The sequence below is a fragment of the Oncorhynchus clarkii genome, chromosome 21 (genome assembly GCF_045791955.1).
Source record: "Oncorhynchus clarkii lewisi isolate Uvic-CL-2024 chromosome 21, UVic_Ocla_1.0, whole genome shotgun sequence".
NCBI lineage: Eukaryota > Metazoa > Chordata > Actinopteri > Salmoniformes > Salmonidae > Oncorhynchus > Oncorhynchus clarkii.
In genome coordinates, this window is record NC_092167.1 from 21,561,166 (window position 1) to 21,585,114 (window position 23,949).

General features: G+C 42.4%; 1 protein-coding gene across 7 annotated transcripts; it reads left to right on the forward strand.

The window, feature by feature from the left end:
• The first annotated feature begins 103 nt into the window (after positions 1-103).
• On the forward strand, positions 104-23,280 carry LOC139378752 (lamina-associated polypeptide 2, isoforms beta/gamma-like). 7 transcript variants are annotated; one of them, XM_071121213.1, is made up of 9 exons: positions 119-680; positions 15,051-15,168; positions 15,365-15,514; positions 15,914-16,023; positions 17,662-17,739; positions 17,864-18,019; positions 21,319-21,450; positions 21,806-21,909; positions 22,149-23,280. In XM_071121213.1, the coding sequence occupies exons 1-9, from the start codon at positions 450-452 to the stop codon at positions 22,507-22,509; spliced, it is 1,440 nt and encodes a 479-aa protein (XP_070977314.1). In that variant the 5' UTR covers positions 119-449; the 3' UTR covers positions 22,510-23,280. The 7 variants fall into 7 exon arrangements, with proteins under 7 accessions (XP_070977317.1, XP_070977314.1, XP_070977315.1 ...); XM_071121214.1 differs by having other exon boundaries at positions 21,322-21,450; XM_071121215.1 differs by lacking the exons at positions 17,662-17,739; positions 17,864-18,019 and having other exon boundaries at positions 21,322-21,450.
• The last annotated feature ends 669 nt before the right edge of the window (positions 23,281-23,949 follow it).

Below are 23,949 nucleotides of genomic sequence, written 5' to 3' on the forward strand. Positions count from 1 at the left end.
ATATATGCATTTCGGTAGCTCATGAACGCCTAAACTGGGCACGTACTCTCTACCAATGGCAAAGCCCGATGTTACTGCTCTTGTCCAATAGTGTCCGCTTTCACAGGGCAGTGGGTCCATTCTCACCGCGTTTGTTCCTTCAATGTTGGTAGAGGGCCGATGTCCTAGCAGATATTGGTATAATAGCCCAAGCACTTCAAATGGTGAGGTTTGTCTTGTTTCGCGCGTCCACTTCTTAATTCTACTGTCAAGGAGAGTTCTACAAAAGAGGAACCAACACGAGTAAGCTAATGTGCTAAGATTGTAACTGGAAGCTTGAAGTATCAAGTTTGTGTACACGGGTAATTTTGCAGATTTAATCCAACAAGAGGCGCTAGTTAGCTAACATAGTCAGCTAAATACTTCATTTTGTTGTTACCGAGTCGGAGTTGCTTTTCATAGCGAGCAACATGCCGGAATATCTGGAGGACCCGTCTGTTCTTACCAAAGATAAACTCAAGAGCGAGCTTTTGGCCAACAATGTTGCTCTCCCAACCGGGGACCAGCGAAAGGACGTTTATGTGCGTCTGTATCTGAAAAACTTGACCGTGCAGAACAACAAGATCCTATCTACAGACGCCTTCTCCAGCGACGAGGAGTTGCTTGTCCCGGTAGTGTCAAACAAAAGTCGCTCGGGCAGGGTGAGTTGTTGTAAGATTTCTTTCCCGCGCGCGAATATAGTAATTGTAACAATGTTTCCAGTGTGAATGTTACAAGTAAATGTAGGAAAGATGTTACTGTTTTTGAAAGGGTGTTTTAATCTCCCTTTTTTTTAAAAAAACATGTGATTTGGTATTCTAGGTAATTACATTTTATTTAATTGTTTTACATGCATAAAATTTAAATATCGTTATTTTCAATTACAGCGTGTTCCATCTCGTTTAAATATAAAAAACGAACACATTTTAGCTGTATTGTATTACAAATCAGTTTAAAGTTTCCCGCTTAAAATATCTGCCACTGCTGAATGCACCCTTATGGAAACCCGTTCTCGCCACTCGTGTGTTGTGTGGAAATATCCGTACTACTTAAAATGTCGAGATATGTAAGTAAACATGTCCATACTAAACCGAAATTGAGATGTAAATCAAGGTTCGAGATACTAACTCGAAATTTAGATAGTAGAACATAGAGTTCATTCAGAAAGTATTCATACTCCTTGATTTATAAAACATTTGTTGCAGCCTAAATTCAAAATGGATTAAATTGATTTATCTCACACCCATCTACACAATACCCCATAATGACAGTGAAAACAGTTTTACAAATGTATTCAATTAAATACAGAAATCAAATTTACATAACTATTCACACGGCTGATCCATGTAAGAATGCCCTTTTGGTAGCGATGACAGCTGTACGTTTTTCTGGCTAAGTCTCCAAGAGCTTTGCACACCTGGATTGTACAAAATTTGCACATTATTTTTGAAATTCTTCAAGCTCTTTCAAGTTGGATGTTGATCATTGCTAGACAGCATTTTCAAGTCTTGCCATAGATTTTTAAGTAAAAACTGTATTTTGGCTACTCAATGTCATCTTTGGCCTCAAGGTGAAATCCCTGAGTGGTTTCCTTCCTCTGGCAACTGAGTTAGGAAAGATTCCTGTATCGTTGTAGTGACTGTGTGTATTGATACACCATCCACATTTGAATTAATAAATTCATGCTCAAATGTCTGCTTTTATTTTTACCCATCTATCATTAGGTGCCTTTTTTGTGAAGCATTGAAAAACTTCCTTGGTCTTTTTGGTTGAATCTGTATTTGAAATTGACTACTCGTCTGAGGAAACTTACAGATAATTGCATGTGTGGGGTGCAGCGAGGTAGTCATAAAAACATTTTTTAAACACTATTATTGCACAGTCCATGTACTTATTAAGTGCTTTTACTCCTGAACTTAAGTCTTGCCTTAACAAAGGGGTTTAATACTTAATGACTCAAGACATTTCAGCTTTTCATTTTTTTATTAATTTGTTAAATGTCTAAACAACGTCAATTTGACAGTATGGGTATTGTGCGGAGACCAGTGACATCTCAATTTAATCAGTTTTAAATTCAGGCTCTAACACAACAATGTGAGAAAAGGCAAGGGCTGTGAAAACTTTCTGAAGACATTGTACCTGTCAATGTAATGTAGGACTAGATTGGTAGTTCTTAAAAACTCAACTCTACAGTGTGTTGTCAAGTATCAAGGTAACAGCTGTCACCTTCATGTGTAACAGTCTGGGTGTTTTTCCTAATCCACCAAGCCCCCCTTTCTTCTTTGGGGAAGTTGTGGGGCGGCTTTAATGAACTGATATTTGTGAAGCATTTGTGAAAAACAGCTGTTCTTAGGGTTCGTGTACTGTATAGTAGGCCTACAAAATTGGAATGCATTGTATGCGTGCTTTAAAGAAAAATGTATTCAGGTGCGTACACCTTGTTGCCCTGCATCAGTTGTGAATGACTGAATGGAAAGAACAGCTTGCTGTCACACAACTTCTGCAGTTCACACTAGTCTTTGTACATTGAGGTAAGGTTACGGTCACCTCACCTGTATTTGCTCAGTTTTAGGGAGGGAACCATTGACATTTGTTGAGAGGTCTGGACAGTGAGAATATCAATCACTTGTCTTCTGCCCACAAAAACACTGAAACTATATGATTCAGATTGTTTAATAGTCACATGTACAGGGTTGCAGGTGTGATTGCAGGGTACAGTGAAAATCTTAGGCTTTGAGCTCCAATATGCAGGACTAGTGAAGTAAAATAAATAAAATTGTAATAGAAATAGCACTATAGACGTAACTGGCAGTAATGAATGAATGAGTAAATAAATGTATATTGGGGTGGAGGCAGAGTAAAGAATGTTGAGGGGGTGGAGTGACCATGCGGTTAAACCATTTAATCTTCTCGAAGTTGTGTATGCAGAAGAATTTGAAGTTATTAAACGTCTCCACGCGGCCCTGTTGATGAGGATGGGTCCTTGTCCAGCCTGGTTCCTTCTGAAGTCCACAATCGGCTCCTTTGTTTTGCTAACATTGAGGGAGAGGTTGTTTACCTGTCACCACGCCATCAGAGTGCCTACCTCCTCCCTGTACGCTGTATTGTTGGTGATCAAGCCTATTACTGACATGTCTTGATGGAGTTGGAACTGTGTGAGGCCATGCAGTCATGGGTATACAGATAATACAGGAGGGGACTGAGGATGCACCCTTGTGGGGCCCCTGTATTGAGGATCGGTGTCGGAGGTAATGTTGCCTACCTTCACCACTTGGGGGCTGCCCATCATGAAGTCCAGGACCCAGTTGCATAGGGAGGAGTTCAGCCCCAGGGCTGTGTATTGAGCTTATAGGGCACAATCCACGGGAAGCTAGAAGTTCAATCAAATTATATTTTTTACTTACTGTCCCGGTGGGCAGGACGGTTGTTCATTATGAAGAGTGGAATTGAGACTAAAGACAACAGACCCACATTTGCAAAGTCTGTTTAATAATATGTTATTTTAGGAATGTCTTATTCTCCCTGTCATAATGACCAACCATCCTGCCCCATGGCACAGTAAGTTGAAATTAAATTTAACTTCCCTCTGACTGTTTTTGTGCAACCCAATAAGCCAGGAAGCATCAATGGTGTATGCAAATACACACGCACTGCTAAAAGCAGCTAGTGTCACAAGTGGTGGAATCCACAGAAGGGATGGAGCTGGACCGGAGAAGTTTTGTTTATGTTAGGGGAAACGTCTAGGTATGCAGAGAAGAGGAAAGGAACTTCAAGGAGTTCTGAGTGTGCTGGAAATGGCATTATAGAATAGGTAATGAAATTGAGGTTCCTGGTGTGGAGGATAGGGCTATTTTCCTATTGTGTTTCTCTATTGAGGAAATACTTTCTGTGGAAGTCTGCACGCATTCCCTTATCACTGAACATATGTTTGGTTAACTGTGTGTAGGCTAGTACTTTTTCATTAGATTTAAATGCTATCGTAGCAGTGCTCTTCCTGGTGTTTTCATATAGTCACCTGACTCCCAAGCATGTCTGTCTGTGATTTACAGCTTACCATAAAGCAGTTGAGGCAGTCATCCACTTGCACACTCAAAACTTTACACACATTTTCACTCGTAATAGCTATCAAAATAAACCTTTTGGGATAAAAGTGAAGAAAAACTGTTTTTTCCCACCAAAGGTTTAGTTCAACTAAGGTTGAATGGTTTGTCATTTGGAGTGAATTGTTTCACATGCAGCGGTCATCATAAGGACCGCAGATATGAAAACCATCCATAACGGTGGTTAGCCATGTGCACATCATGATTCACAACCAAGCAGTTTGTTATAGTTTACCCCTAAAGCCACATAACATAGTCAGTTTCAATATTACTTTGCCAAGCCATGATTTCTGTCTGAATAGAAACAACTTAGTCAGACTGAGAGCATTATGGAAATCTAGGCGATCATGCGTTCTGGACTATGTTAAACCATATTGTTCTGCAATGCATTGACGCAATCTTCATTCCGTGTAATTTAAACCTCTAGTGTACAAACCTTCTGCAAGCACAGGGATTGTCTGGGCCTTGGGGCTAGCCATGACCTCAGGGCCTTGATATCACTTTTAAAATGTGTGGTCAGAGAGCGGAAGATAAGTGATGGAACAAACTGGAAGTCGGGAATTTTATTTTTCCCGTTATTTCTTCCTTGGAATTCTGTGATTATATAATGTGCTCAGCTGGGCTGAGATCCAGCTCCAACTTTACTGAGGCCTACAGTAAGGAGTCTAGTATAAGCTAGTGGTAGACTGATAGCTGCTATATCCCCCTGTGTGTCTGTCTGGGATTCTTTCCCTCTCTCTTTACTACTCCCACCAAGGGTTGCACATTTTGTGGAATATTCAGAGGTGGAAACTTAATGTGGGAATGAATGGAAATATATGCAAATTAATATTAATACCATTTAAATGTTGTTTTTGTTTCATTGTATATATTTACCATATATGGAGACATAAACCTTTTACCTCATCATGAGTAGACATAATTAAAATGATTAAATCCTTCCAAAAAAAAGAATGTAGTAATGAATTGAACTTTAATTAAATGAGTTGACTCTTCACATGGGATGATTTCACTGAACAACAACAGAAAGGGAATATTGAATGATCCATTGCATCTCCCAGAAATATTTTCAACATACATCTGTAAAATTATAGTCTAGAAACTAAGGCTTTGGTTGTCTTCCTCTCAGGCTTCCATGTCTTCTCCCTGGACCTCCTCAATGTCCACCCCTTGAACATCAGACTCTGAGGCCTCATCTTCACTGTCACTTTCCAACGCTGTTGAGGATGGCTTGTTGTCAAGCTCAAAAGGCCTCAAATTTGCCCAGACGGCCACCAATTTTTCAACCCTTGTATTGGTCAGCCTGTTGTGTGCTTTGGTGTGTGTGTTCCCAAACAAGGACCAGTTGCGCTCTGAGGCAGCTGATTTTGGAGGGGGGTGGAGCCAACAGGGGATAGAGCCTCAGATCCACAAAGTCCCTTCCACCAGGTTGGTGATGAGATATGTTGGCACAACTGCCATATTGCATCTCCATCCCAAAGCCCTTGCTTGGAAGTGTACTTCGCCAGACTGCCAAGAACCTTGCCCATGGTAGTGATGACACCATAGACCTTGTTGATCTCATACTTGGGGTCCAACATGGATGCTGCGGCATGTACGGGCTTCAGGCAGAAGTCTTCACACTTTTTGATGCATTTCAAAACGGCAGTTTCCTCTGCATGGCGCAACAATGAAGTGGGCAGGGCAGTATGGATTTCTTATCTTACATCTGCAAGCAGAGTCTGAACATCAGACAGGATGGTATTGTCTCCCTCAATCCGTGCAATGGCTACTGCTATAGGTTTCAGGCTGCTTACCACACTCTCCCAAAATACATAATCCTGAAGGATCCTCTTGATGGGGCTGTCCATATCGGCAGACAGTGATATGGCCATTTCTTGGAGAGACTCCTTCCCCTCCAGGAGACTGTCAAACATGATGACAACACCACCCCAACAGGTGTTGCTGGGCAGCTTCAATGTGGTGCTCTTATTCTTCTCACTTTGCTTGGTGAGGTAGATTGCTGCTATAACTCTGACGCTTCACATACCTAACCATTTCCTTGGCTCTCTGGTAGAGTGTATCCATTGTTTTCAGTGCCATGATGTCCTTTAGGAGCAAATTCAATGCATGAGCAACACAGCCAATGGGTATGATGTGAGGGTAGGACTCCCCCACTTTAGACCAAGCAGCCATCATGTTCACAGCATTGTCTATCACCTTCTGTGGTCATTGCCTTCAGCTCATCTGCAATGTACAGACTGGTGTGTCTGTTGTCCCTTGTGTCTGTGCTCTTGTAGAATACTGGTTGAGGGAGATTATGAGATTATGTAGTTTATTATTCCTTGCCCACGAACATTCGACCACCCATCAGATGATTGCAATAGTCTGCTTTCCCTATGATTTGGTTCACCTTCACTTGAACTCTGTTGAACTCTGCATCCAGCAAATGAGTAGAGAAAGCATGTCAGTTGGAGTGGTGTATGCTGAGCAAAGAACATTCAGAAATCTCTTCCCATACACATTTCCTGTGAGCATCAGAGGTGAACCAGTTGTATACACAGCTCAAGTAAGACATTCCTCAGCATTTCTCTGACTACGTTCCTCCATTGAGTCCAGGAGGACCATAAGCTGTTGCTACCGATAAGGTGTCTGATTCATCATTTTCACCTCGAATAGAAGTAGAGGGACTTTTGTCAGTGGGTGCTTGTTGTAAATGCTGAGAGAACTTTATGCACTTGTCCAGATGATTCTGCATCCTTGGTGCATTCTTCATGTGATTTGGCACAGTATTTGCAAATGTACACAGCTTCTTCTATTTTAGCTGCAGTGAAATGTCTCCACACATCAGATGGTGCCCGTGGCATTTTCCAGTAAAGATACAATTCAATGTACAGATAAATTAAGCAGTTAGATTAAACACCTTCTTTGTAAGATAAATGTAAAAAATATAAATATATTTTTTCACTGTTATTTAACCAGGTAGGCTAGTTGAGAACAAGTGCTCATTTACAACTGCGACCTGGCCAAGATAAAGCAAAGCAGTGCGACACACAACAACAGAGTTACACATGGAATGAACAATCATACAGTCAATAGCACAATAGAGAAAAAAAGTATATATACAGTGTGTGCAAATGAGGTAAGGCAATAAATGGGCCATAGTGGCAAAATAATTACAATTTAGAAATTAAACACTGGAGTGATAGATGTGCAGAAGATGAATGTGCAAGTAGAGACTCTGGGGTACAAAGAAGCAAAACAATAAATAACAGTATGGGGATGAGGTAGTTGGATGGGCTATTTACAGGTGCAGTGATCTGTGAGCTGCTCAGACAGCTGGTGCTTAAAGTTAGTGAGGGAGATATGGATCTCCAGCTTCAGTGATTTTTGCAATTCGTTCCAGCAGAGAACTGGAAGGAAAGGTGGCCAAAAGAGGAATTGACTTTGGGGGTGACCAGTGAAATATACCTGCTGGAGCGCGTGCTACGGGTGGGTGCTGCTATGGTGACCAGTGAGCTGAGATAAGGCGGGGCTTTACCTAGCAAAGACTAATAGATGACCTGGAGCCAGTGGGTTTGGCGACGAGTATGAAGCGAGGGCCAGCCAACGAGAGCGTACAGGTCGCAGTGGTGGGTAGTATATGGGGCTTTGGTGACAATGGATGGCACTGTGATAGACTACATCCAATTTGCTGAGTAGCGTGTTGGAAGCTATTTTGTAAATGACATCGCCGAAGTCTAGGATCGGTAGGATAGTCAGTTTTATGAGGGTATGTTTGGCAGCATGAGCGAAGGATGCTTTGTTGCGAAATAAGAAGCCGATTCTAGATTTAATTTTGGATTGGAAATGCTTAATGTGAGTCTGGAAGGAGAGTTTACAGTCTAATCAGACACCTAGAATATGTGGACAACTACAAATATCTAAGTCAGAATCGTCCAGAGTAGTGATGCTGGGCGGGCGGGCAGGTGCAGGCAGCGATCTGTTGAATAGTATGCATTTAGTTTTACTTGCATTTAAGAGCAGTTGGAGGCCACGGAAGGAGAATTGTATGGTATTGAAGCTTGTTTGGAGGTTTGTTAAGTGTCCAAAGAAGTGCCAGAAGTATACAGAATGGTGTCGTCTGCGTAGAGGTGGATCAGAGAATCACCAGCAGCAAGAGCTACATCATAGGTGTATACAGAGAAAAGAGTCGGCCCGAGAATTGAACCCTGTGGCACCCCCATAGAGACTGCCAGAGGTCCGGACAACAGGCTGGTGAACCAGCCAAAGCAGTCATTTGAGAAACCAAGGCTGTCAAGTCTTCCAATAAGAATGTGGTGATTGACAAAGTCGAAAGCCTTGGCCAGGTCGATGAATACAGCTGCGCACAGTATTGTCTCTTATCAATGGCGGTTATGATATCGTTTAGGACCTTGAGCGTGGCTGAGGTGCACCCATGACCAGCTCGGAAACCAGATTGCATAGCGGAGAAGGTACGGTGGGATTCGGTGACCGGTGATCTGTTTGGTAACTTGGCTTTCAAAGACCTTAGAAAGGCAGGGTAGGATAGATATAGCAGTTTGGGTCTAGAGCGTCTTCCCCTTTGAAGAGGGGGATGACCGTGGCAGCTTTCAAATCTTTGGGATGTCGAACGATACGAGAGGTTGAACAGGCTAATAGGGGTTGCAACAATTTCGTCTGATGATTTAGAGAGGGTCCAGATTGTCTAGCCCAGCTGATTTGTAGGGGTCCAGATTTTGCAGCTCTTTCAGCACATCAGCTATTTGGGTGAAGGAGAAATGGGGGAGGCTTGAGGAAGTTGCTGTGGGGGGTGCAGGGCTGTTGACCAGGGTCGGGGTGGGAAGCATGGCCGGCCATAGAAAAATGCTTATTGAAGTTATCAATTATTGTGGATTTATCGGTGGTGACAGTGTTTCCTAAACTCAGTGCAGTGTGCAGCTGGGAGGAGTTGCTCTTATTCTCCATGGACTTTACAGTGAAACATGTATGAAAACAGGCGAATTAACACTCCTCAGTTAGCAGGCTCATGCAAGCTAAAACCCACATGGTAGCAAAAACTAACTAGCAGAAATTAACAAATTAGAAATGGTTTGAACACACTTTGCTGTAGGCTACTATTTACTAGTTAAAAACATGTATGTCATATAAAATATTCACCCCACCCAGTATTGTAATCAAAATATACCAGAAAGCATGTAGTCCTTGGCTCAGTGTAGTAGTGTGGGCTCAATAGCATCTCATTTGTGTGCAAGATCTTGCGAATCAGCTGCACATGTGATTGAAGAATGCACTGTGTATGCAGAGGGTTGCAATTCAATTTAATTGGGGATAGTTAACCAAAATATGCCACAAGACATAGAGTTGCCTTGTGCATCTCACAAAAGGTTCTCTGTTATAAGCTAACTTTTTTTTGATGAATTTTAAGCCAAATTCCCAGGCTTAAAATGTCTTCAAAAATCAGGAAATCTACTGAAAGGTTTCCAACCCTTTGTAACCCTACTCCCACCCCATCAAATGTTCCATGGCAGAGTTCAAATGGAATGTGGCAAAAACCATAGAAATAGAGTTATAGAACTTCCTGATTCCTGTCACTTTTTTTTGCTTGCATCATTATAAGTCAGTCAGCCAGAGTATTCCCAACTCTTACCACCTCTGCCATGCTCAGTTTAATGTGTAAGGAATTTGATTTGCTATCGGCTGGCAGTGCCAATTTTAGAGTTGTAATCCTGGTGGGGCAAACAAAACATGGGATGCATGCCTGCAAAGCCACTACACATAAACATAGCTGATATGGCAGATTTGTTCAAACAAATCTGGTTTCTACTTACAATTGAGATGTACAAACTATGACATAAGGGGATGACAAGCAGATAAGAGGTAATCCGTAATTTCGATTAAGACAATGAGCAAGTGACAATGGACATGGTCAATTTAACTTTGTTCAGCACTTTTGAAATGTACAGCAACAAAATTCAGAACATGGGCCATTCTTAGTGTACTCCCTGTGCACGTCAGAACCGTAGGATAAATAAATGGGGCATATAAACAGACAATGAAAGCTCTTACAATATTCTATGATTACATTTCTCTAAAACAGGTTTTAGGCTGTTTGTGCACCACCAAGTTAGAACAGTAGGTGAAAATAGACTACACAGCCACTCCATTGAATAGCAGGCAACGCTTGCAGTTAGCTACTGACTGCTTCCAAATTACGCATGGTTGAATTTGCGATTTCCATCTTGTTTGGTAATCTTTATGTACAATGGCTGATGAGAACCCATATGTTCTATCTACAATGTATCTTCATATGACAAGGATTAAAAAGGATTTGCCAGTAGGTTGTCAACTTGATGACAACTGTTGACTGAAAGTAAAATCAGTCCAATCAAAGCTGCTGTAGAGAAGGTGATTTGATGTCATGTCATTCTATCTGTGGCTAATGACCTTGAACCTTCTTGGATGGGCACTTCTAATATAACTCTATGACAGCACCCAAGGGGTTTACCCTGCAACGCTCCACATGTTCTGCTGGCTTGCCCCACCACCACATAAAGCGCGGAGCTAGGCTGAAACACCTGCATTTTGGAGCTGCCTTATTCAAGAGGAAAAAATAGACCATGTTTGTATGCGGCTTTATTAACTCAATGATATACAGTACTGGTCAAAAGTTTTAGAACACCTAAAATACTTTTTTCTACATAGTAGAATAATAGTGAAGATATCAAAACTATGAAATAACACATGGAATCTGGCATGTAGTAACCAATAAAGTGTAAAGCAAATCAAAATGTATTTTATGTTCGAGATTCTTCAAATAGCCACCCTTTGCCTTGATGACGACTTTGCACACGCTTGGCATTCTCTCAACCAGCTTCTTGAGGTAGTCACCTGGAATGCATTTCAATTAACAGGTGTGCCTTAAGTTAATTTGTGGAATTTCTTAATGCGTTTGAGACAATCAAGTTGCTTTGTGACCAAGGTACAGAAGATGGCCCTATTTGGTAAAAGACCAAGTCCATATTATGGTAAGAACAGCTCAAATAAACAACGTGAAATGATAGTCCATTACTTTAAGACATAGTCAGTCAATAAGGAACATTTCAAGGACTTTCACAAAAAGTGCAGTCACGATAACTGGCACTCATGAGGACTGCCACAGGAATGGAAGACCCAGAGTTACCTCTGCTGCAGAGGATAAGTTCATTAGACTTCCCAGCCTCAGAATGTGCAGCCCAGATAAATGCTTCAGTGTTCAAGTAACACACATCTCAACATCAACTGTTCAGAGGAGACTGCGTGAATCAATCCTTCCTGATCAAATTGCTGCAATGAAACCACTACTAAAAGACACCAATAAGAAGAATAGACTTGCTTGGGCCAAGAAACACGAGCAATGGACATTAGACCGGTGGAAATTTGTCCTTTTGGTCTGGAGTCCAAATTTGAGATTTTTGGTTCCACCCGCTGTGTCTTCGAGACCTGGTGTGGGTGAACGGATGATCTCTGAATGTTAATTTCCCACCGTAAAGCGATACGCCATCCCATCTGGTTTGGGCTTAGTGGGACTATCATTTGTTTTTCAACAGGACAATGGCCTAACACACATCCAGGCTGTGTAAGGTCTATTTGACCAAGAAGGAGAGTGATAAAGTGCTGCATCAGATGACCTTGCCTCCACAATCCCCCGACCTCAACCCAATTGAGATGGTTTGGGATGAGGCAGACCGCAGTGTGAAGGGAAAGCACCCAACAAGTACGCCGCATATGTGGGAACTCCTTCAACACTGTTGGAAAAGCATTCCAGGTGAAGCTGGTTGAGAGAATGCCAAGCGTGTGCTACGCTGTCAAGGCAAAGGGTGGCTATTTGGAAAATCTCATAACATTTTGGGTTATTTCATGATTCCTTGTGTTATTTCATAGTTTTTGTGTTCACACTGTAGAAAATAGTACAAATAAATTGAAACCCTTGAATGAGTAGCTGTTCTAAAACTTTTGACCGGTAGTGTATATGAAATATTCGTTCAAATCGACGCATGGCTTTTATTCCAGCTGTTAAGGAATATGAATCAGTAATGCATGCACAGAAAGTGATATGGTTGTTTTAGCTCTGTGGAAGAGGTGTCCTGGGGCTGGGCTAGGCAGTCCAATATGGTCGTGCACCCTAGGCCAAGGTGGAAAATACCCCCTTGCTGTGAACTACAATTGACTGCCGGTTGGCAGGTTAACCTTGCCTGACTACTCAAACTGAATTCTTCCACTGCTCATTAGCTGTGTACTTCACTCTGACACTGCCGTCATTGAAATCGTTTGTGGTGACATCAGTGATCGGATCATCTCTAACCAATCAGAGTATCAAAGCTAATGGCGAATTTTGAAACCGCCGCTTTACCCGCGTGTGTTCTGTGTCTGGCCCAACCCATCAGTTTCTGGGACTAAACAGAATGGCTTGAATGTTTGTCCTTTCTAGAAAAATACTTGTCGGCAGAGTGGAGAGATTCTCTAAAGGCCCCCATTTCGACAAAAATTCTCTGCAGCCTGGTTGCAGGGGGTTGAAGCTGAGCTACGAATCAGGTTTGAGGAGTTAACCTTGGTAAACTGGTACCACGAAAGTGGCTCACCTTTTTAGCCAGGTACATTTCTACAGCAACAACTCCTTCAGAACTAACCTGCTCCAGGGCAGGCTAACTCCATTTTATCCTGAAAGCAATGTCTGCGCCACGAGTTGAGGACCAATGAAATCGGATACCCTTCCTCTAGCAAAGTTTGTCTCATCATCCCCTTCATTTGAGGACAAATTCAATATTTTATTAATTATACTGAACAGAAATATAAATGCCTCATGCAACAATGTCAACGGTTTCACTGAGTTACAATTCATATAACGAAGTCAGTCAATTGAAATAAAATCATTAGGCCCTAATCTATGGATTTCACATGACTGGGCAGGGGTGCAGCCTTGGAGGGGCATAGGCCCACCCACTTGGCAGCCAGACCCAGACAATCAGAATTAGTTTTCCTTGACAAAAGGACTTTATTACTGAGAGCATTACTCCTCAGCACCAGACCCACCCCTCAGACGATCCTGCATGGGAGGAAACCGGATGTGGCGGTCCTGAGCTAGCGTGGTTAAACGTGGTCTGCGGTTGTGATGCCTGTTGGACGTAAATGCCAAATTCTCTAAAACGACATTGGAGGCAGCTTATGGTAGAGAAATGAACATTCAATTCTCTGGCAACAGCTCTGGTGGACATTCCTGCAGTCAGCATGCCAATTGCAAGCTTCCTCAACTTGAGACATCTGTGGCACACAACGCCACAACTGCACATTTTAAAGTGGCCGTTTATTGTCCCCAGCACAACGTGCACCTTAGTAATGGTCATGCTGTTTAATCAGCTTCGAATCTTGGCAAAGGAGATGCTCAGTAACAGGGATGCAAACAAATTTGTGCACAAAATTTGAGCGAATAAGCTTTTTTTTGCTCATCTGAGGTACAAACACTTTACATGTTGCGTTTAATATTTATGTTCAGTGTCAAAAAATCTTAAAAGAAAAATGTCTCACATTACACATTCAGTAATGACAGTATTTGCTTTTCAAACTGTATATTTTCTCGCATTTGTATTTAGACATTTGCGAAAGGCAAACTGGCAGTCGCAATCAACCATTGACATATATATGGCAGTTCCCATTCATGTCAAGACTAGCAGCCATTGCTAGTGTACCCATGAGTTTAAGTCAAAACCCTTCTATGGATTATGTCTATGCCCACAACGCAACAAGCTATTCCATAGAAGGAAAAGGGTGCTTGTGCATTGATAAGCACACCAAAGACGGCATTAACGATTAACGAAGTAATAAAATGCTTCGTAGTATACCGCTCTGTTTGATCTCTGGTTGTCTGCTTACCGCCTTTAGATGGTTGAGTCGTTCAGCCAGCGTGTAGCATGACCAACGCAATGTTTAGAGTATTGTTGTGTAGGTTACCTCTGAATGTTTAGACAAGGAAATCACTTCATCCTCAGGACAAGGGCGGACACACTACATTGGTAGAGGCAATTGTATGTGTAATGTACACTTTGTGTACAAAACATTTTAAGAACACCTTCCCAATATTGAGTTGTTTTCTGAACAGCCTGAATTTGTTGGCATGGACCCGACAAGGTGTCAAACATTCCACAGCGATGCTGGCCCATGTTGCCTCCAATTTTTTCCCACAGTTGTCTGGATGTCCTTTGGGTGGTGGACTGTTTCTTGACACAAACTGTTGAGCTTGAAAAACCCAGCAGCATTGCAGTTCTTGACACAAACCGGTGCGCGTGGCACCTACCACCATACCCTGTTCAAAGGCACTCAAGTCTTTAGTCTGTCCTTCGTTGACCTTTCTCCTCCAATTCATCTACACTGATTTTGAAGTGACATCAATAAGGGATCATATCGTTCACCTTATCTTTCTGTCATGAAAAGAGCAGGTGTCCTTAATGTTTTGAACATTGTGTATATGATTCATGACTTGCATTAGGAAAACATCTTTCTGATTCATCTGAACGAGGACTTGTTTATTTACGAGTGGTGTTTATCAATCTCGCGGTGGTTTAGGTCAGGAGATGGCGTAAAACTAGCTCTGCTGATAATTAGTGTTTGATTAGAAACCTTTTTACGGGGTTTAACATCTGGTGTTGCTTGCGAAAGCAGCGCAGGGAGCTCTCGCTCTCTCTCTCGCTACAAAGAGGTTATCTGTGGATTTCAAATGTTAAACCCTGTAATGTTCAGTAGCAGAAAGGGGATTGCAGCACAAATTGAAGTGCATTTAAAATAACTCAGAAATATAATTATTAATATAATGGGCATTCCCATTCAAGTCATGGTTCTGTGATTGGTGGTAGGCTAATTCTGTGACTATAGATCTCAACACTTTACACCAATCTGACCTCTGTGATCCCTCTTTCACAGAAAGCCACGAGGAAAACAGACAAGCCTCGGACAGAGGACCTGGATGTGACTGAGCTGACCAGTGAGGGCCTGAAGGATGAGTTGCTCAAGTATGGAATCCACGTAGGACCCATTGTGGGTGAGTCAGTCCGTAAGAGTTGGGAATTAAGTTGTATTGAATTTATTTTAATAATGGACATTATTGTTGCAATCTTCATTTATTAATAAAGTTGTGTTGAATTCATTTGAATAATGTCTGAACTTTTGGCAGCCTCCACCCATAAGAGGGATTCATAAAGTTCTATTGAATTTATTTGAATGTCTTGTCATGGCAGCCTCAACCCGTAAGCTGTATGAGAGAAGGCTCCAGAAGCTGTTGGACCAGGGTCCTCCTGAGACCGTGGCTTTACCGGTGGTCATCACTCAGGTCGACAGCAACCACAACGGCAACTCTGACTCAGACCGCTACAGCGACAAGGAAGAAGGTAAGAAATGGAACACTCAGTCGTCCTCTTTATTAGGGCGGCAGGGTAGCCTAGTGGTTAGAGCGTTGGACTAGTAACCGAAAGGTTGCAAGTTCGAATCCCTGTGCTGACAAGGTACAAATCTGTTGTTCTGCCCCTGAACAGGAAGTTAATCCACTAGGCCGTCATTGAAAATAAGAATTTGTTCTTAACTGACTTGCCTAGTTAAATAAAGGCAAAATAAGTTTATTACAGATTCAAATCAGATTCATCTTGGCAGTTTACACGTTAGATATTTTTTTCCGGAGATACCTACTCTCAAACCAAATTGGCCCTCTGGGATAATACGAATCATGGATTGATTGGTTGGTCAATAGACTGATTGACAGAGCACGACATTGCTGGACATTTTGTGTTTAGAGGTGACTACAGAACCAGAGCCTGTCCCAGTCCCCGTGGTGGAGAGACCTGTCAGAAGCAGAGGGAAGACCCCAGTCACCACCAGGACCCGCAGCAGCCAGCACAACCGGGTAAGTCCCTCTTTTTAAACTTTTAATATCTTTATTTAATCAGTGGACAAAAGCATATCCTCACCCTAGGTAAACCTCATGGTTTGCATTCCTTCAAATCTCACAATACAGAATGTGTTAAAATCTGAGTTAAATAGCATGCATATCTCAAGTTGTGATTTGGCCCCAAATGCTACACATTTGGCAATGATGAGTAGTCTCATTAGATGCTATAGGATGTGCAGCGGCACAGCTGGGGTCGATTAAACCGGTCTCTAATAAATAATTTGAGAGAGAGGAAGTGTGTCCTTTATGAGTTGCCTATAGGGGTGTGAATCACGTGTGTGTGGAAAACAAAGCACCAAATGTCTTTCTGAAGGATCCTCTCTGTGTGTCTGTCTGCTGGGAGTTAGTGCAGCAGGCTTTGATTTCAGGACTGGCCACATGACTTGAATTAGCTTGTTTTTTTTTTCTTTGCCACTGGGTGCCTCTAGTCCACTATTATCGCTCGATCTGTCCCTGTTTCATTCTTTCCTCGCAAGAACATACTTAAAGCCCCTGCTTATTATTTGTACTTTTCTTTGCAAATCCTTTTCTTTAAGGTTCTTAAAAAATATATTTTTAAGCCGCTTTAATTTTCTCCTCTTTTCCTGATACTTTGGGAGGTGTTGGTGACATCTTGTCTCAAATCCTGAACGTCCCAGATGGTAACCTATTCAACTGAAGCTGCCGGTCTCATGTGGATATTGTAACCACATTAAAGGGATAGTTTGAGATTTAGCTGTTCCTGTACGTTTCCAGTCATGTGCTAACTCTAGTTAGCGTTGTCTCGCACCTCTTTAACTTCCTTCATACTGGAAGTATAGACATCAGAATGGTATCCCAGAGTTCATCTGACTCTGGGGAAGTCGATGGGCTTCATTGGCAAAATCTCGAACTGTCCCTTTTAAAAGCAACTTTACTCACTGAAGTTGGCTTTGTAAGGTGTGTTCGCGAAGAGGTGGAAGGTCGGGTGTTCTGAGAAATGTGTGTGTTTAGATCTATGCTCCGGAGGAGGAGGATGATGATGATCTTGAGGAAGAGCATCCTGTGTTGAACATAAAGAGACCATTGAGGAGATCATCTCATAGAGTCGACCAGATGGTCCCTGCAAACGATGATACTGTAATAAACACTGAGCCTATCCATCTCCTTGGGTTTGTGGTGCAATGGAGAAGTGTTTAACTTGATAATCACCTTTTTTTGTGGATAGTGTTAGTCATGTTATATATTTAAGGTTTATTTGGAATTGTACGCATTATCAGCTAAAAGCTGAATTGCAGCATACAAAGGCCTAAATAAGTAAAAATTAGATGTTGTATACAATTAGTTAAGCAGCATTAAGCTGTCTCACAAAGGCATAGGCTGTCTTAATTCACTGGGTTCCCTACATCCACTATTAAATATTATATGTTTGGATTTATTTGGGAAGCTGGGTGTGCTGGGTTTATTTGTGTGGGTGGGTGTGTCCTCCCTTTCACCACATCACCTGGTGCCACTGTCTTCCTCAGATATAGTGAACAATGAACACTAACACAGGTGGCAGGTCTCGCCTTAAGCCTAGGTGCATGATTACCTCAATTATTACGCAGCTTCCTCATTCTCCTCGTCCTGCTCCAGGATGTCTCTGAGCTATCAGCTGGTGAGGGAGTTCTTCACCCTCCAAGAGAGGCAAAGACCAAGGCACCTCTGCTTCTGGTGGGTTTGTGATCAATAGACATGTTTTTTTTTGTCATGTCCTGAGTAAACTTTCCACTGATTCATTAGTCAGTCTTCCCTCTAATTTCCTTTCGCCTCTCTCTCCCCATCTGTCATGTTCCAGGAAGTCCTTAAGGAACCTAAGCCTATATTGGCAGAGAAGCCAAGCTCTAAGTCCACTCCCTTACTGCATGGCCTAGCCCATGCCCAGTCCACTAGGACTATCCATCAGGTTGTCCTAACAGCCAGGGCCGAGTCTCCATCACCCAGACTGACTCAGGTACCTGTGAGGTTCACTGTGGTTACTTGTCACTCACTGTCACAATGAATGGTTGTTGTGTTCATGGCTCGGATTGATATTGGAAGTTGTTTAATGGGTGTACATAGCTAATGGTCACGTAGTCACTGTGGTGTCTCTTAGTCATAGTAAGATATGTGGGACTGCCATTTTGCATATTTTTTTCTTAATGTTGAAGAGTCACTCACCCACCCACCTGACATTTTGGCTATTTAGTCTAGTACTCTAAAGTCTCTACTGTGTCTTACCATCAGTCTGTCCCTGACCAAGCCTTCCCCCTGAATGTAAATGCTGCTGCGCTCTGGTTCCCCAAAGCCAAACCCAGCGGGCCCCCAGTCAAGAACCCCAGCCACGGTGTCCCTGAGGGCCACAAACTCCCGGTGTCTAGAGAGCCCCCACTCCCTCACTCCCTGGCAGACCTGTAGGAGCGTGCTTTCCTTGCCCCTTTCACGTATTCACTCACTGGGAGATAGAAATAGCCTTTTGGTCAATCACTGGACACTAAAAGTGATTTGTTCCATTTTAATGTATACATTTGTGTGTGAGCATACTTTCCTAACTTTGTTGGTTTTGATGTGCTTCTCACCTGTGCAACTTAACGTTAACAATGGAGACACAAGATGATGTAATCCTATATTCGAGAGAGCCAGCTTCTTCAGAATTGGGACGTCGGTCCCAAGATGGAATGGGTTCAAGTGAGGTGTGGCATTAGATTGAGTTTGAGGCTGTAACACTGCAGGTCAAAAGACATTTAAAAGATATGTCAAACAAAAAGAAGTGAATGATAAAAAAAATGTGGATCGAAACAACAATAATAATAATATATGATAAATGACCGCTGGGTGGTGGGGGCAGGGGGAGAGTCCGTTTGGGAATGTCCATAGGGACCACAGGGGCGCCCGAGTGGCACAGTTGTCTAAGGCACTGCATCTCAAGTGAATTGAACTGTAAAAAAAAAAATATATATATATATATATATATATATATATACACACACACACACACACATATTTACGCTGTAACAATTGTAAATGTCCATTGGGGGTGGGTGGGGGCAGGGTAATGTTTGTCTGGGGGGTTTAGGAAGCGGAGATTTTATCTTCTTGACCTTCCTGCCACACCTGGTATTTATTGTAGGTGTCCTGGTGGGCAGGCAGACGGCGGAAGTAGGGGGTCCAATCAAAAACAAATTTTTGCCAATAGGTAAATTAATGTTAATTGTGTAGATACTAAGTCCAAACCTAATTTCTCTATCATAATCCGTTCAAATGGTATTGCTGTTTTAACCTTTGTAAAATGGCCCAAATTAGGGTAACTAAATCAATGGAGGTCAGACAAAAAGGGGCGGCAACATGGAAAATAGCATCTTCTCGAATCCGGAGGACATAAAACAATATAGAGGTAAGATGTTTATCGATTTTGAGACGGGACAAAAGATTTCTCACAAAAACAAGCATGTCTCTGTGAAATGCATTTTAATTAAAGTTTTTTACATTTAATTTAGCCCGTTCATGCTAATTTAGCTTTTTGCGACTTGCAGACTACCACCACAACATGTAAAATCCTCAAATGTTCCTGCGAGAAAGCGGCACCGCTCTGTCAAGAGTTCGGTGCTTATCGGATGTATTAGGTTACGAAATCCAACTTTTTTGATATAATGTTAGACCCCAAGGAATGATTCAGAACATGTATAATCTTATTTGTCTTGGTAAAATGAATTTAATAAAATAAGGGAAGTGAAAGTTAATCACCAAACCGTGTTTTCGCCCACTCTGGGCAGAATTGGTGGACAACCTAGAGGAAGCCAAATGAGATGTGGCAATAGAGACAGCGGAAACGTGGGGGGACTGGTGGTAAAGGAACTATGGAAGGCTCACTGCTCCCTTCTATAGTTCTAGCTAGTCTCTAGTCTCGCTATTAAACTGGTAGAGCTACATGTCAATGTTTCGTTCCAATGGGCATACCTTGACGCCAGCCTGATTTACTGAGCATGGTTGGATGATTTGATCGATTTCGGGATGGGTTCGGAATAATGACATACCATGTGTAAACGGCGAGTGCAGCACAAAGCCAAACATCTCAACTGTTTCAACGCAGTGGACAAGTTTGACCTCTGGTGTAAGAAGAACTTCCTGGAAAAAAATTCTGCCACCAAGATCAGACCTTTTCATCCACTTCGAAAATCAATTCTCGTTTGTTTCTTGTGTGTTTATCTAATACGAAAGCCATTCTCTTGTATTCTAGCTGTGCTGTGAGGAGGGTGGTGGTCTTCCTCTCACTCTGACTGCGAAAGCTCCCAGTCGTGAGCTAAACACCCTACTCAATACAGCTCTTTTAGAGGTTTGTGACATCTCTCACGTGCTATAGTACTTGGGACATCACTCTGTATTGAGTGTTTTTGTCTGATTTTTTTTGGGGATCTGTTCACAATTTGCTCAATGCTCTGATCACTGGCTATTTGTTTTGGTCTCACTCTCTTGCCATCAGTCTCTCTCCTGGGTCTGTATGGATATCAACCAACCTCTTCTATAACTGATATTTCTAATCCATATCTGTGGTCATCTCAGGATCCTGCACCAAGTATCCATGCTCCAGTAGGACAGAGCATAAGACCCCTGAAACAATGGCCTCTGGTGTGTATATGAACTTAATCACACTGTCCTCTTAGGATACACACTACTGTAATATTGCTCACTGGATTTTAAATGCACCTGTGTAAGTGATCGCCAGACTCTTCTAGTATAATATACTGATCCAGTGTGTTACTTACCCTATCCCTGTTAAAGGGGGTACCACAGAAAGTGCGCCCACTCCAAGTAGCCAACCCTTCCCCACTACCTCGTTTGTCTGGAAATGACCCCAATGCCTCCTTCACCGTCAGGCCTGTAAGCTACGTCTCACACACCCCCTCATCTCCATCGCTGAAAGAACAACTGGAATCCCTATCATCGCTCTCTGCCAAGTTTGACATGCTGTCCAATCGCTTTACTCGGGTATACAGTTTAAAGTATATTATCCAATAGTTGTCCTCAAGAGTTCTGGTCTCCTCACAATGGTTTGTTGTGGTGGCACCTGGAATTTGGAACTTAATTGTGTTGTTGGGGAGTGAAAGTGATCACACTGTTTTTCCTCAGACATGGTATAGTTGTAAACATATAGGTGATGATTATGAATGGGGCTACTGTAGTGTGTGTGTGTGGTGTACAGCTGTGTGAAAGATGTGAGGGGAGGGAAAGAAGACTCTCGTTCTTACTAACACACGCTCACCTCTCTTTGACCAGCAGGATCAGCGTAAGTCTAAAAATGACCTCGAACCTAAGTGGAAACAGCAGAAAAACACCCCCTTCCTGTCCTCTGTGACCCCAGTGAGGGGGCAGGACAGTGTCTCCTCGAGTATCTCTAAGGAGCCATGGGTACGAAAGTAATTCACTGCTATGCCTTATGCATGTATTACCTAGGGTCTGTGCTGGTTTGTTTGTCAAGGTGGTATTATTCACAAGACAAGGTAATGATGTTTGTCACAAGCCTTGGGTTTACCGGTGGTTTGGTCACATGGGACATAGGACTGCAACAGGGCCATCTAGTGGTCTTTAGGAGTACGCCCTCTAGCCTATCCCAAAAATAATACCCCTCTAGCCCTTATGTGAAGGTGGCAGTTTTGGCATTGACTTGGTAACACGCAAATGGAACAATGTCTCATCCTCACCCTAATCGCTCCGTGTTGGCCTCAACGTCTAAGGAATGTGTACTAAAATATGTGTGTTGCAGGTGGAGAAGATAGCAGCTGGTGAGCAGACACCCAACAGGGTGGATGAGAAGGATATTCTGAAGGAGATGTTCCCCTACGAGACCAACACTCCAACAGGAATCAAGTAAGACTGCTTCACAGGAATGACAAGACTGTGGTCTTGACTGCCTTATTCTATTGGCATACATAAACTTCTTTAATACATACTTGCTATATCTGGCAGACTCCCACCCAGTCTTGTCATTCCTGTAAAGCAGTGTTCTGTAACTAATTTAAGCGTTTGATTGTTATACTTGCCTGATGGCAACTCATGTGTGGAATGTCACAATGAATCTCAACTTTCTTCCTCTCTCGTCCTTCTAGCGCCACCTGTCGACGTCCCATCCGAGGGGCAGCCGGCAGGCCCCTAAAGTCTGGTGACCTGTGGACAGATGAGACCCTCCTGCGCTCCTCTCACTCTTCCTACACAGAGAGCCGCACCGCCACCGTCCACAGAGTCCCCACCCTGCCCCCCTCTACCAGGCTGTTAACGTCAGTGGCACCCCCTGCTGGAAAGGCCATAGCACCACCCCATGGCCTGCCTGTCTGGCTGAAGCTGCTGCTCCTCGGCATTGTAGCTGGCTTCATATTCTTCATCTACCAGACCATGGAGACCAACGCTATGGCCCCCTTCGGAGGGTCCTCAGATTCCATGCAGACCAGTGGCAGTGAGGTCCGCAAGTGAAGCCTGGAAGACAGTGCTCTGGCAGTATAATGTTACTGCCACCACTTTCATCGTTCCTAGCTTCCTTGGCATTCTTGTTTTTTTTGTTTTTTTCCCTGTTTCCGTCACTCATAATTGGTTAAATGGTCTGGTACGGGAGCCTAATCTGTATCGACGCCTCCTGAAGACGACAATGTCCAAAATGATATATTGAACGTTGAAGATGACCACCGCTTCTCATTCTAAAATGACAATACTGTCTTCTGTTTGTTTCAGTCCGTCCTTTCCCCATCTGTGAGGCTGAGAGAAAGCCAGTCGCACCAATGATCTCCAGATAACGTACATACACCGAAACAGTGGCTTCCAAATTATGTGAACTTGCCTTATATGGTCTATGTTTTAGTTTTACATCTCTGCATGGTGTAATCGTATGATTGCATTTTCCGGAGTCTGTGAAAGAGAATTGCCTGTGTCTGTGTTTAACACGGTTTGCTTTTGTAATGCTGTCACCATAATCTAATGCAGTTAGATGTCATCTAATGCAGTTATTAGCAAAAAAAAACAGTCAGGCGAAGACTGAAGGAATTTCAACCAATTGTATTCAGTTATTTCTTGATCGAACCATGTATACAGCGGGTATGTGTGTGAGACTGGGATTCTTAAAACTCATGCACACATTTCTCTTATGTCTTTTTTTTAATTGAAATTGTCTGTGGAGCCTAATTAGTCATGTATGTATTCATTGTAATAAATAATGTAATATCCTCTCAATAAAACTGTAATATGTAAGGATAATGTCTATTGAGGATTTAAACTTTTTTTTTTTTTACTAAACTTGAAATAATAATAATAATAATAATAATAATAATAATGTGATTTTAAAGCACCATACAAAAAACCCAAGGACACTGTACAGCGAAGAGTAAAAACAAAACGAATATTAGCTGTGAGCAGCAATGCACAGGGTTCACAGCATGACAAAGGAAACCAGATCGGTTGGATTATAAAGCAAGCACTCTGTTTCTACATGAGAATCTTTATGTGCAATAAGGGAAAGGGTGGGATACCAGTCAGTTGTACAACTGAATGCCTTGAAATGAAATGTCTCTTCCGCATTTAACCCAACCTCTCTGAATCAGTGAAGGCATTACCAAGTTTATCTCTGAATACCACAACAATGACGCAAGTTTAGTCTAGCGCTGTAGGATGGTTATCTTTGAGTGCAGCAGGTAATCATTCTTAATCATTAATAATGTATTGAGTTTATTTGCCAATTCTGGGGTCAATTTGACTAATGGTTTATGTTAAGGTAAGTAAAATATTTTCAGCGTTTAGTGTAAGTATTTGTTTGTATAAATGATTTAAGTCTGTTGGTACACTCCACATTAGTGTTACAAAATGCATCAATACACTCTCAGCTGTAACACTTTGACTGCGCAACCGGTAGGACTTCCAGTTTCT

Coding starts and splice junctions, on each gene's coding strand:
- LOC139378752 (XM_071121213.1), top strand. CDS start 450: ATGCCGGAATATCTGGAGGACCCGTCTGTTCTTACCAAAGATAAACTC. Junction 15,515..15,913: donor CTACAGCGACAAGGAAGAAG/GTAAGAAATGGA, acceptor TTTTGTGTTTAG/AGGTGACTACAGAACCAGAG. Junction 17,740..17,863: donor CCAAGGCACCTCTGCTTCTG/GTGGGTTTGTGA, acceptor GTCATGTTCCAG/GAAGTCCTTAAGGAACCTAA.